The following is a 13554-nucleotide window of genomic DNA, read 5'->3' as shown; positions in this document are numbered from 1 at the left end:
TTTGGTCTCCTTTTCTGAGGAAGGATGTTCTTGCTCTCGAGGGAATGCAAAGAACAAAGAACAATACAGCACAGGAACAGGCCCTTCGGCCCTCCAAGCCTGCACTGCTCATGTACCCACTAGACCATTCTTTTGTATCCCTCTATTCCCAGTCTGTTCATGTGGTTATCTAGATAAGTCTTAAACGATCCCAGCGTGTCCGCCTCAATCACCTTGCTTGGCAGTGCATTCCAGGCCCTCACCACCCTCTGTGTAAAATACGTCCCCCTGACATCTGTGTTGAAACTTGCCCCCCTCACCTTGAACCCGTGACCCCTTGTGTTCGTCACCTCCGACCTGGGGAAAAGCTTCCCACTGTTCACCCTATCTATGCCCTTCATAATTTCGTACACCTCTATTAGGTCGCCCCTCATCCTCCGTCTTTCCAGGGAGAACATCCCCAGTTTACCCAATCTCTCCTCATAGCCAAGACCCTCCATACCAGGCAACATCCTGGTAAACCTTTTCTGTACTCTCTCCAAAGCCTCCACGTCCTTCTGGTAGTGTGGCGACCAGAACTGGACGCAGTATTCCAAATGTGGCCGAACCATCGTTCTATACAGCTGCAACATCATATGCCAACTTTTATATTCTATGCCCCGTCCAATAAAGGTAAGCATGCCATATGCCTTCTTCACCACCCTCTCCACCTGTGCTGCCACCTTTAAGGATCTGTGGACTTGTACACCCAGGTCCCTCTGTGTGTCTATACTCCTGATGGTTCTGCCATTTATTGTATAGCTCCCCCTTACATTAGATCTGTCGAAATGCATCACTTTGCATTTATCTGGATTAAATTCCATCTGCCATTTCTCTGCCCAATGTTCCAGCCTATCTATATCCTGCTGTATTCTCTGACAATGTTCATCACTACCCGCAACTCCAGCAATCTTTGTGTCGTCCGCAAACTTACTGATCACACCAGCTACATCTTCCTCCAAATCATTTATATATATCACAAACAGCAGAGGTCCCAGTACAGAGCCCTGCGGAACACCACTAGTCACAGACCTCCAACCGGAAAAAGACCCCTCCACTGCTACCCTCTGTCTTCTATGGCTAAGCCAGTTCTCCACCCATCTAGCTAGCTCACCTTTGATCCCGTGAGATTTAACCTTTTGCACCAGCCTGCCATGAGGGACTTTGTCAAACGCTTTACTAAAATCCATATAGACGACATCCACGGCCCTTCCCATGTCAATCATTTTTGTCACCTCATCAAAAAACTCAACCAAATTTGTGAGGCATGACCTCCCTCGTACAAAACCATGCTGTCTATCGCTAATGAGATTATTCAGTTCTAAATGCGCATATATTTTATCTCTAAGAATCTTCTCCAACAATTTCCCTACCACAGACGTCAAGCTCACCGGTCTATAATTACAGTGAAGGTTTACCAGGCTGATTCCGGGGATGGCGGGACTGATGTGTGAGGAGAGATTGACTAGGTTAGGATTGTTTTCACTGGAGTTCAGACGAATGATGGGGGATCTCATAGAGACTTATAAATTTCTAACAGGTCCAGACAGGGTAGATGCAGGGAGGATATTCCCGATGGTGGGGGAGTCCAGAACCAGGGGTCACAGTCTGAGGATTCAGGGTAGACCATTTAGGACGGAGGTGAGGAGACATTTCTTCACCCAAAGAGTGGTGAGTCTGTGGAGTTCATTACCACAGGAAGTAGTTGATGCCAAAACACAGTGTATTCAAGAGGCGGCTGGATATGGCACTTGGGGTGAATGGGATCAAAGGTTATGAGGAGAAAGCAGGATTAGGCTACTGAGTTGGATGATCAGCCACGATCGTAATGAATGGCGGAGCAGGCTAGAAGGGCCGAATGGCCTCCTCCTGCTCCTATCTTCGATGTTTCTTTGACCTGATCTCCCCACCCAATTGCCCACCCCTCAGGCAAGGCCATTCCCCATCCATGAGATGCAGCAACACCACATGCACCCCCTCTTCAACCCCTGGGACAAGGCCACGGCACCCCCACTCTCTTCACGGCCACACTCACTCCTCCACAATCGTTTTCTGAAGATCCTGTGTGAAGTTGAAGAGTGCTGCAACCGTCCAGAACGACAGGTGGAATTCAGCATTTCCTGTGCACAAATACAAGAGCGTAAAGAGCAGCACCCCGTATACCCAGCGTGTGAACACATTCCCATATACCCAGCGTGTGAACACATTCCCATATACCCAGCGTGTGAACACATTCCCATATACCCAGCGTGTGAACACATTCCCATATACCCAGTGCGCGAACACATTCCCAAATACCCAGCGTGTGAACACATTCCCATATACCCAGCGTGTGAACACATTCCCATATACCCAGCGTGTGAACACATTCCCATATACCCAGCGTGTGAACACATTCCCATATACCCAGCGTGTGAACACATTCCCATATACCCAGCGTGTGAACACATTCCCAAATACCCAGCGTGTGAACACATTCCCAAATACCCAGCGTGTGAACACATTCCCATATACCCAGCGTGTGAACACATTCCCATATACCCAGCGTGTGAACACATTCCCATATACCCAGCGTGTGAACACATTCCCATATACCCAGCGTGTGAACACATTCCCATATACCCAGCGTGTGAACACATTCCCATATACCCAGTGCGCGAACACATTCCCAAATACCCAGCGTGTGAACACATTCCCATATACCCAGCGTGTGAACACATTCCCATATACCCAGCGTGTGAACACATTCCCATATACCCAGCGTGTGAACACATTCCCATATACCCAGCGTGTGAACACATTCCCAAATACCCAGCGTGTGAACACATTCCCATATACCCAGCGTGTGAACACATTCCCATATACCCAGCGTGTGAACACATTCCCATATACCCAGCGTGTGAACACATTCCCATATACCCAGCGCGTGAACACATTCCCAAATACCCAGCGCGTGAACACATTCCCATATACCCAGCGTGTGAACACATTCCCAAATACCCAGCGTGTGAACACATTCCCAAATACCCAGCGTGTGAACACATTCCCATATACCCAGCGTGTGAACACATTCCCATATACCCAGCGTGTGAACACATTCCCATATACCCAGCGTGTGAACACATTCCCAAATACCCAGCGTGTGAACACATTCCCATATACCCAGCGTGTGAACACATTCCCATATACCCAGCGCGTGAACACATTCCCAAATACCCAGCGCGTGAACACATTCCCATATACCCAGCGTGTGAACACATTCCCAAATACCCAGCGTGTGAACACATTCCCAAATACCCAGCGTGTGAACACATTCCCATATACCCAGCGTGTGAACACATTCCCATATACCCAGCGTGTGAACACATTCCCATATACCCAGCGTGTGAACACATTCCCAAATACCCAGCGTGTGAACACATTCCCATATACCCAGCGTGTGAACACATTCCCATATACCCAGCGTGTGAACACATTCCCATATACCCAGCGTGTGAACACATTCCCATATACCCAGCGTGTGAACACATTCCCAAATACCCAGCGTGTGAACACATTCCCAAATACCCAGCGTGTGAACACATTCCCATATACCCAGCGTGTGAACACATTCCCATATACCCAGCGTGTGAACACATTCCCATATACCCAGCGTGTGAACACATTCCCATATACCCAGCGTGTGAACACATTCCCATATACCCAGCGTGTGAACACATTCCCATATACCCAGCGTGTGAACACATTCCCATATACCCAGCGTGTGAACACATTCCCAAATACCCAGCGCGCGAACACATTCCCAAATACCCAGCGTGTGAACACATTCCCATATACCCAGCGTGTGAACACATTCCCATATACCCAGCGTGTGAACACATTCCCATATACCCAGCGTGTGAACACATTCCCATATACCCAGCGTGTGAACACATTCCCATATACCCAGCGTGTGAACACATTCCCATATACCCAGCGCGTGAACACATTCCCATATACCCAGCGTGTGAACACATTCCCATATACCCAGCGTGTGAACACATTCCCATATACCCAGCGTGTGAACACATTCCCAAATACCCAGCGTGTGAACACATTCCCATATACCCAGCGTGTGAACACATTCCCAAATACCCAGCGTGTGAACACATTCCCAAATACCCAGCGTGTGAACACATTCCCAAATACCCAGCATGCGAACACATAAATACTGAAGAGAAATATTCATTTTGGATCTCACCCATCCCCCACATACCCAGAGTGAGTGTGAACACATCTCCCACATACCCAGAGTGAGTGTGAACAGGGTCAGTTTGGAGCATTCACTTACCAGGGACTTTCTGGATGGCGTTCTTGTACACAACTTGAGCTAACTCTCCCCGGACAATCTCTGTCTCAGCCTGGAGACAATGAGCAGAGGAAAGGCTTAGTGTGACTGCCAGTTACAAAGCGATGGGGCAGGGGGGTGAAGTGACTCTGTCAATGAGTGTAGACACTCCCCCAACACCACACACACTTACTGATTGTCACTCTGTCCCTTTGCATCAAGGGAGTGCCCGACATTCACTAAAAACACATTCTATTCAAAGTTAAGCCACATCCACAAACATGGGGAAGCAGCAGTGGCCGTGTCTCCGGAGTGGAGTCCGGCCCTGTAACTCACAGGGCTAAGGAAAAGAGGAGGAAGGCGATGAGAAGGTTCACCAGGTTGATACCGGAGATGAGGGGTTTGGATTATGAGGAGAGGCTGAGGAGATTGGGTTTGTACTCGTTGGAGTTTAGAAGGATGAGGGGGGATCTTATGGAGACTTATAAGATAATGCGGGGGCTGGATAGGGTGGAGGCGGAGAGATTCTTTCCACTTAGTAAGGAAGTTAAAACTAGAGGACACAGCCTCAAAATAAAGGGGGGTCGGTTTAAGACAGAGTTGAGGAGGAACTTCTTCTCCCAGAGGGTGGTGAATCTCTGGAATTCTCTGCCCACTGAGGTGGTGGAGGCTACCTCGCTGAATATGTTTAAAGCGCGGATGGATGGATTCCTGAGCGGTAAGGGAATTAAGGGTTATGGGGATCAGGCGGGTAAGTGGTACTGATCCACGTCAGATCAGCCATGATCTTATTGAATGGCGGGGCAGGCTCGAGGGGCTAGATGGCCTACTCCTGCTCCTATTTCTTATGTTCTTATGTTCTTAATCGGGGACTCGACACTAAGGGGGTCGGACAGGCGTTTTTGCGCAGGCAGACGGGAGTCTCGGATGGTGGTCTGCCTCCCTGGGGCTGGGATCCAGGATGTCGCTGGGCGAGTCCCAGGAATCCTGAGGTGGGAGGGAGGGAGGGAGAGGAGCCGGAGGTAGCGGTACATATTGGTACCGCTGATGTGGGTAAGAAGGGGGAAGGGGTCATGAAAAGAGAGTATAGGGAATTAGGGAGACAGCTGAGAAGGAGGAAAGCAAAGGTAGTAATCTCAGGATTGCTGCCACGGGAAGGTGAGGACAGGAATGGAGTGAGGTGGAGGATGAATGTGTGGCTGAGGGACTGGTGCAGGGGGCAGGGATTCAGGTTCCTGGACCATTGGGACCTCTTTAGGGGCAGGTGTGACCTGTACACAAAACACGGGTGGCACTTGAATCCCAGGGGGACCAATATCCTGGCGGGAAGGTTGGCTAAGGCTACTTGGGAGAGTTGTAAACTAGATAGGTTGGGGGGAGGGGATCGAGACGAGGAGACTGGGGGCGAGGAAGTTAGCTCGCAAACAGAGAAGGGTTATAGACAGTGCAAGAGGGAGGATGGACGGGGGATAGAGAAGGGGAGAGCTCAGACCAAAGGATTGAGATGTGTTTACTTTAATGCCAGGAGTATAGTGAATAAAGGGGATGAGCTCAGAGCGTGGATCGATGCCTGGAAGTGTGATGTGGTGGCCATTACGGAGACTTGGATGTCTCAGGGACAGGACTGGATACTCCAGGTGCCGGGATTCAGATGTTTCAGGAAGGACAGGGAGGGAGGCAAGAGAGGGGGTGGAGTGGCACTGCTGATCAGGGATAGTGTCACAGCTGTAGAGAAGGTGTATGCTGTGGAGGGATTGTCTACAGAGTCTCTGTGGGTGGAAGTTCGGAGTGGGAAGGGGTCGATCACTTTGCTGGGAGTTTTCTATAGGCCGCCCAATAGTAGCAGGGAGGTGGGGGAGCAGATAGGGAAACAGATCCTGGAGACATGCAGTAATAGCAGAGTTGTTGTGATGGGAGACTTTAATTTCCCAAACATAGATTGGAATATCCCTAGGGTAAGGGGATTGGATGGGGAGGAGTTCGTTAGGTGTGTTCAGGAGGGTTTCCTGACACAGCATGTGGACAAGCCTACAAGAGGAGAGGCTGTACTTGATCTGATACTGACCAATGAACCTGGACAGGTGTCAGATCTCTCAGTGGGAGAGCATCTTGGGGATAGCGATCATAACTTTATCTCCTTTAGGCTTGCATTGGAAAAAGAGAGGATCAGGCAAGCTCGGAAAGCGTTTATATGGAGTAAGGGGAAATATGAAGACATAAGGCAGCAAATTAGAGGAGTAAATTGGAAGGAGGTATTCTCGGGGAAATGTACTGAAGAGAGGTGGCAGTTTTTCAAGGAATGTCTGTCTAGGGTTTTACAGGACAACGTTCCGAGCAGACAGGGAGGAGTTGGTAGGTTAAAGGAACCGTGGTGCAGGAAAGCGGTGCGGGACCTAGCCGAGAAGAAAAGGAAAGCGTACAAAAGGTTCAGAGAGCTTGGCAAAGATAGGGATCTAGATGAGTATACGGCTTGTAGGAAGGGACTAAAGGAGGAAATTAGGAGAGCCAGAAGGGGTCACGAGAAGGCTTTGGCAGGTAGGATTAAGGAGAACCCTAAGGCGTTTTATAAATATGTGAAAAGTAAAAGGATGAGACGTGAAGGAATAGGACCTATAAAAGGTGAAGGCGGGAAAATCTGTACGGAACCAGTAGAAATGGCAGAGGTGCTTAATGAGTATTTTGCCTCGGTTTTCACAGAGAAGGACCTGGGTGGATGTACTGCGGGTGTGCGGTGGACTAAAAAGATTGAGTATGTGGGCTTTAACAAAGAGGTTGTGCTGGAATCTTTGAATGGCATCAAGATAGATAAGTCGCCGGATGGGATGTACCCCAGGTTACTGTGGGAGGCGAGGGAAGAGATTGCAGAGCCTCTGGCGATGATCTTTGCGTCGTCGATGGAGACGGGAGAAGTGCCGGAGGATTGCGGATATGGTTCCTATTTTCAAGAAGGGGAATAGGGATAGCCCAGGAAATTACCGACCGGTGAGTCTAACCTCAGTGGTTGGTAAGCTGATGGAGAAGATCCTGAGGGACAGGATTTATCAGCATTTAGAGAGGTTTAGTATGCTCAAGAATACTCAGCACGGCTTTGTCAAAGGCAGATCGTGCCTTACGAGCTTGGTGGAGTTCTTCGAAAATGTGACTAAACACATTGACGAAGGGAAAGCGGTAGATGTGGTTTATATGGATTTTTAGCAAGGCGTTCGATAAGGTCCCCCATGCAAGGCTTCTAGAAAAAGTGAGAGGGCATGGGATCCAAGGGGCTGCTGCCCTGTGGATCCAGAACTGGCTTGCCCAAAGGAGGCAGAGAGTGTGTATAGATGGGTCTTTTTCTAATTGGAGGTCGGTCACCAGTGGTGTGCCCCAGGGATCTGTTCTGGGACCCTTGCTGTTTGTCATTTTCATAAATGACCTGGATGAGGAAGTGGAGGGATGGGTTGGTAAGTTTGCCGATGACATGAATGTTGGTGGGGTTGTGGATAGTCTGGAGGGATGTCAGAAGTTACAGAGGGACGTAGATAGGATGCAAGACTGGGCGGACAAGTGGCAGATGGACTTCAACCCAGATAAATGTGTAGTGGTCCATTTTGGCAGGTCAAATGGGATGAAGGAGTACAATATTAAGGGAAAGACTCTTAGTACTGTGGAGGATCAGAAGGACCTTGGGGTCCGGGTCCATAGGACTCTAAAATCGGCCCCGCAGGTGGAGGAGGTGGTTAAGAAGGCCTATGGTGTGCTGGCCTTTATCAATTGAGGGATTGAGTTTAGGAGTCCGGGGATAATGATGCAGCTATATAAGACCCTCGTCAGACCCCACTTGGAGTACTGTGCTCAGTTCTGGTCGCCTCATTACAGGAAGGACGTGGAAAAGATTGAAAGGGCGCAGAGGAGATTTACAAGGATGTTGCCTGGATTGAGTGGCATGCCTTATGAGGATAGGCTGAGGGAGCTCGGTCTTTTCTCCTTGGAGAGACGTAGGATGAGAGGAGACCTAATAGAGGTATATAAGATGTTGAGAGGCATAGATCGGGTGGACTCTCAGAGGCTTTTTCCCAGGGTGGAAATGGCTGCTATGAGAGGACACAGGTTTAAGGTGCTGGGGGGTAGGTACAGGGGAAATGTTAGGGGGAAGTTTTTCACACAGAGGGTGGTGGGCGAGTGGAATCGGCTGCCGTCAGTGGTGGTGGAGGCAAACTCAATAGGGTCTTTTAAGAGACTCCTGGATGAGTACATGGGACTTAATAGGATGGAGGGTTATAGGTAGGTCTGGAAGGTAGGGATATGTTCGGCACAACTTGTGGGCCGAAGGGCCTGTTTGTGCTGTAGTTTTTCTATGTTTCTATATCCCCCCCACCCGGTCCTGCCCTCACCCCCCTACCCTCCCACCTACACTCAACCCTAACCACCCTCCCCAAAGCAAACCCCTCCACAGCACCCCCCAACCAACCCAACACCTACCATCCCGTGACGCTGCCGACACCCCACCCCGACAGCCCTGCCCCCAATTCAAATCCCACTCACTCCTTACCCCACCAAAGTCCTTGAACCCCAAACAAATGCCCTCCCCCACACTTTCCTTTCTCGCCTGCCCCATCCCCACCAGCACGCCCTTCCTCTCCCCACACATCCCCCTGCCTCACTCAGCCCCATCCCCACCAGCACCCCCTTCCTCTCCCCACACATCCCCCTGCCTCACTCAGCCCCATCTCCACCCCCACCAGCACCCCCTTCCTCTCCCCACACATTCCCCCCCCCCGCCTCACTCAGCCCCTTCGCCCCCTCCAACTGCACCTTCTGTGTCCTCGGTTTCTCCATTCTGTTCCACCTGCTCCAGGCCCTCAGCTTCTCTGTAACTCCCTCCCTGCTCCGGACTCTCAGTTTCTCCCTCCCTGCTCCGGACTCTCAGTTTCTCCCTCCCTGCTCCGGACTCTCAGTTTCTCCCTCCCCGCTCCGGGCTCTCAGTTTCTCCCTCCCTGCTCCGGGCTCTCAGTTTCTCCCTCCCTGCTCCGGGCTCTCAGTTTCTCCCTCCCTGCTCCGGGCTCTCAGTTTCTCCCTCCCTGCTCCGGGCTCTCAGTTTCTCCCTCCCTGCTCCGGGCTCTCAGTTTCTCTCTCCCCGCTCCGGGCTCAGTTTCTCCCTCCCTGCTCCGGGCTCAGTTTCTCTCTCCCCGCTCCGGGCTCAGTTTCTCTCTCCCCGCTCCGGGCTCTCAGTTTCTCCCTCCCTGCTCCGGGCTCAGTTTCTCTCTCCCCGCTCCGGGCTCAGTTTCTCCCTCCCTGCTCCGGGCTCAGTTTCTCTCTCCCCGCTCCGGGCTCAGTTTCTCTCTCCCCGCTCCGGGCTCTCAGTTTCTCTCTCCCCGCTCCGGGCTCTCAGTTTCTCTCTCCCCGCTCCGGGCTCTCAGTTTCTCTCTCCCCGCTCCGGGCTCTCAGTTTCTCTCTCCCCGCTCCGGGCTCAGTTTCTCTCTCCCCGCTCCGGGCTCTCAGTTTCTCTCTCCCCGCTCCGGGCTCTCAGTTTCTCTCTCCCCGCTCCGGGCTCTCAGTTTCTCTCTCCCCGCTCCGGGCTCTCAGTTTCTCTCTCCCCGCTCCGGGCTCTCAGTTTCTCTCTCCCCGCTCCGGGCTCAGTTTCTCTCTCCCCGCTCCGGGCTCTCAGTTTCTCTCTCCCCGCTCCGGGCTCTCAGTTTCTCGGTACCTGCTCCAGGTTTGCTGCCTCCAGCAGTTGCTTTTCCTTCTGCAGCTTCTCAGCATTCATCAACTCCATCCGGAAATACTGGGAAAGAGAGAAGCAGAAACAGCTGTGGACGGCTTGAACTGCACCCGCTGCCCCTGCACCCCCCCATCACCAACCCGGGATTACCCCCTCCCACCACCACCAACCCGAAATTACCCCCACCACCAACCCGGGATTACCCCCTCTCCCCATCACCAACCCGGGATTACCCCCTCCCACCACCACCAACCCGAAATTACCCCCACCCCCACCCCGGGATTACCCCCTCTCCCCATCACCAACCCGGGATTACCCCCCTCCTCCCACCACCAACCCGGGATTATCCCCCCTCCCCCACCTAAAATGACCCCACCAACCCTCTCCTGGGGGCCAGAGAGCCCCTGATGCTAATGACCAGGATCCAGGAAGGGCGCTGGCAGCATTCCCCGCCCCCCAGCTTGCCAGTACTCTGTAGTGTGAGCGTCCACATCAGTGTGGCAAGTCATGTGACAGCCAAAGTGCATTATGGGCGGTGTGGTTTGCATTGGTCACGCACTCCTGCTGAGGGTCAGTGAAGCTGGTGTGTGTGCATGCGTGTGGGGCGGGGGCGTGGCCGCAGTGGGCGCGGCCATGGGGGCCGGCCGCAGGGGCGCCCCCACCCCACACACTCGCGCCCCCGCCCCACACACTCGCGCCCCCGCCCCACACACTCGCGCCCCCGCCCCCCACCCCGCAAGTGTGTGGGTGCGAGTGTGTGGGGTGGGGTTGCGAGTGTGTGGGGTGGGGTTGCGAGTGTGTGGGGTGGGGTTGCGAGTGTGTGGGGTGGGGTTGCGAGTGTGTGGGGTGGGGGTGCGAGTGTGTGGGGTGGGGGTGCGAGTGTGTGGGGTGGGGGTGCGAGTGTGTGGGGTGGGGGTGCGAGTGTGTGGGGTGGGGGTGCGAGTGTGTGGGGTGGGGGTGCGAGTGTGTGGGGTGGGGTTGCGAGTGTGTGGGGTGGGGTTGCGAGTGTGTGGGGTGGGGGTGCGAGTGTGTGGGGTGGGGGTGCGAGTGTGTGGGGTGGGGGTGCGAGTGTGTGGGGTGGGGGTGCGAGTGTGTGGGGTGGGGGTGCGAGTGTGTGGGGTGGGGGTGCGAGTGTGTGGGGTGGGGGTGCGAGTGTGTGGGGTGGGGGTGCGAGTGTGTGGGGTGGGGGTGCGAGTGTGTGGGGTGGGGGTGCGAGTGTGTGGGGTGGGGGTGCGAGTGTGTGGGGTGGGGGTGCGAGTGTGTGGGGTGGGGGTGCGAGTGTGTGGGGTGGGGGTGCGAGTGTGTGGGGTGGGGGTGCGAGTGTGTGGGGTGGGGGTGCGAGTGTGTGGGGTGGGGGTGCGAGTGTGTGGGGTGGGGGTGCGAGTGTGTGGGGTGGGGGTGCGAGTGTGTGGGGTGGGGGTGCGAGTGTGTGGGGTGGGGGTGCGAGTGTGTGGGGTGGGGGTGCGAGTGTGTGGGGTGGGGGTGCGAGTGTGTGGGGTGGGGGTGCGAGTGTGTGGGGTGGGGGTGCGAGTGTGTGGGTGCGAGTGTGTGGGTGCGAGTGTGTGGGTGCGAGTGTGTGGGGTGGGGGTGCGAGTGTGTGGGGTGGGGGTGCGAGTGTGTGGGGTGGGGGTGCGAGTGTGTGGGGTGGGGGTGCGAGTGTGTGGGGTGTGGGTGCGAGTGTGTGGGGTGGGGGTGCGAGTGTGTGGGGTGGGGGTGCGAGTGTGTGGGGTGGGGGTGCGAGTGTGTGGGGTGGGGGTGCGAGTGTGTGGGGTGGGGGTGCGAGTGTGTGGGGTGGGGGTGCGAGTGTGTGGGGTGGGGGTGCGAGTGTGTGGGGTGGGGGTGCGAGTGTGTGTGTGCGTGTGTGCGGGGGGAGGGTGCAGCCAAGGTACCAGGGTCCATGATCTTAGAATCCCGACAGTTCAGAAAGAGGCCATTTGGCCCATCGAGTCTACATCCATCCTCCAAAGAGGTTCTTCCCCAGGCCCAATCCCCTTAACCACGCTCATTTATCCCCTTAATCCATCTAACCCGCACATCTTTGGACTGTGGGAGGAAACTGGAGCACCCGGAGGAAACCCACGGGGACACGAGGAGAACGTGCAAACTCCACACAGACGGTCACCTGAGGCTGGAATCGAACCCGGGTCCCTGGCGCTGTGAGGCAGCAGTGCCAACCGCCATCTCTCCTGCCCTGTTGGTCTCTTACTCACACAGAGCTTGCTCTTGGCAAATAAAGGCTTTTAAATAACCGGAAGTTTCCCTGGATTGTGGCGGAGACATGAGTGAGCCGGGAGTCATCATCATCCTTTCAAAGAGAAGGTGCCATGTGGCTCAGAGACGGGACAGATCCAGTTCCAGGATGTAATGCATCGTGAGCTATTGCTGCCTGCATGGTTCTGAACTAATGTTTCCCAGATTCAGAGAGGGGTCGGAGAGGGTCACACTCGAGGTTTGTCACAGCTGCCTCGGACAGACAGACTGAACTCAATTCCCACACTCCGACTACTGCATCCTCAGATTAAAGCCCACTGATAAAACAGCCCTTACCTCCTGATAGATCTTCTGACAGTCTGGGTGGAAACGCAAAGCCCGCAGGAATAAATGCCTGGCGTTCTCAGATGATAATCGCTCCTCTATCTCCCACTTAGCGGCCATGATCCAGAAACCTGCAAGATCATCCAATAAAAATGCTTTAAAAGCACAGAGTACCATGTCAGTCGCAACACATTCACCGCACCCACTCGCCGGGGGCACCACCCACTCGCCGGGGGCACCACCCACTCGCCGGGGGCACCACCCACTCGCCGGGGGCACCACCCACTCGCCGGGGGCACCACCCACTCGCCGGGGGCACCACCCACTCGCCGGGGGCACCACCCACACGCCGGGGGCACCACCCACACGCCGGGGGCACCACCCACTCGCCGGGGGCACCACCCACTCGCCGGGGGCACCACCCACCCGCCGGGGGCACCACCCACTCGCCGGGGGCACCACCCACTCGCCGGGGCAGTGTGTATCTTACCTGGCTTGTCCGGGTGAATAGCCAACATTGCAGAGAACACTTTGCTCAGCTTCACCTTGGCATTCTGGGAATGAAACAAGAGATGTAACATCCACACCAACATCAGTCAGTAACACAGGGCGCTGGGGGGGAGAGGGGTTACTGAGTGACAGTGTGAGGGAGCTGGATTAACATCAGTACAGATACAGTCAGTAACACAGGGTGCTGGGGGAGAGGGGTTACTGAGTGACAGTGTGAGGGAGCTGGATTAACATCAGTACAGATACAGTCAGTAACACAGGGCGCTGGGGGGAGAGGGGTTACTGAGTGACAGTGTGAGGGAGCTGGATTAACATCAGTACAGATACAGTCAGTAACACAGGGTGCTGGGGGAGAGGGGTTACTGAGTGACAGTGTGAGGGAGCTGGATTAACATCAGTACAGATACAGTCAGTAACACAGGGTGCTGGGGGAGAGGGGTTACTGAGTGACAGTGTGAGGGAGCTG

General features: G+C 54.3%; 1 protein-coding gene across 1 annotated transcript in view; it reads right to left on the bottom strand.

The window, feature by feature from the left end:
* utp6 (UTP6 small subunit processome component) overlaps positions 1-13554 on the bottom strand; it is a 39352-nt gene that overhangs the window by 15937 nt on the left and 9861 nt on the right. Inside the window, exons 6-10 of the mRNA XM_078225884.1 lie at positions 13069-13132; positions 12591-12709; positions 10029-10106; positions 4349-4418; positions 2054-2138 (exon numbers count right to left, since the gene is read on the bottom strand). Of these exons, the coding sequence (XP_078082010.1) occupies positions 2054-2138; positions 4349-4418; positions 10029-10106; positions 12591-12709; positions 13069-13132 (416 nt within the window). The remainder of the gene's footprint in view (positions 1-2053; positions 2139-4348; positions 4419-10028; positions 10107-12590; positions 12710-13068; positions 13133-13554) is intronic.

This window comes from Mustelus asterias, chromosome 12, assembly GCF_964213995.1.
Source record: "Mustelus asterias chromosome 12, sMusAst1.hap1.1, whole genome shotgun sequence".
Lineage (NCBI taxonomy): Eukaryota > Metazoa > Chordata > Chondrichthyes > Carcharhiniformes > Triakidae > Mustelus > Mustelus asterias.
Note: the sequence above shows the minus strand (reverse complement) of the source record. Positions and strands in the feature narration are given on the sequence as shown.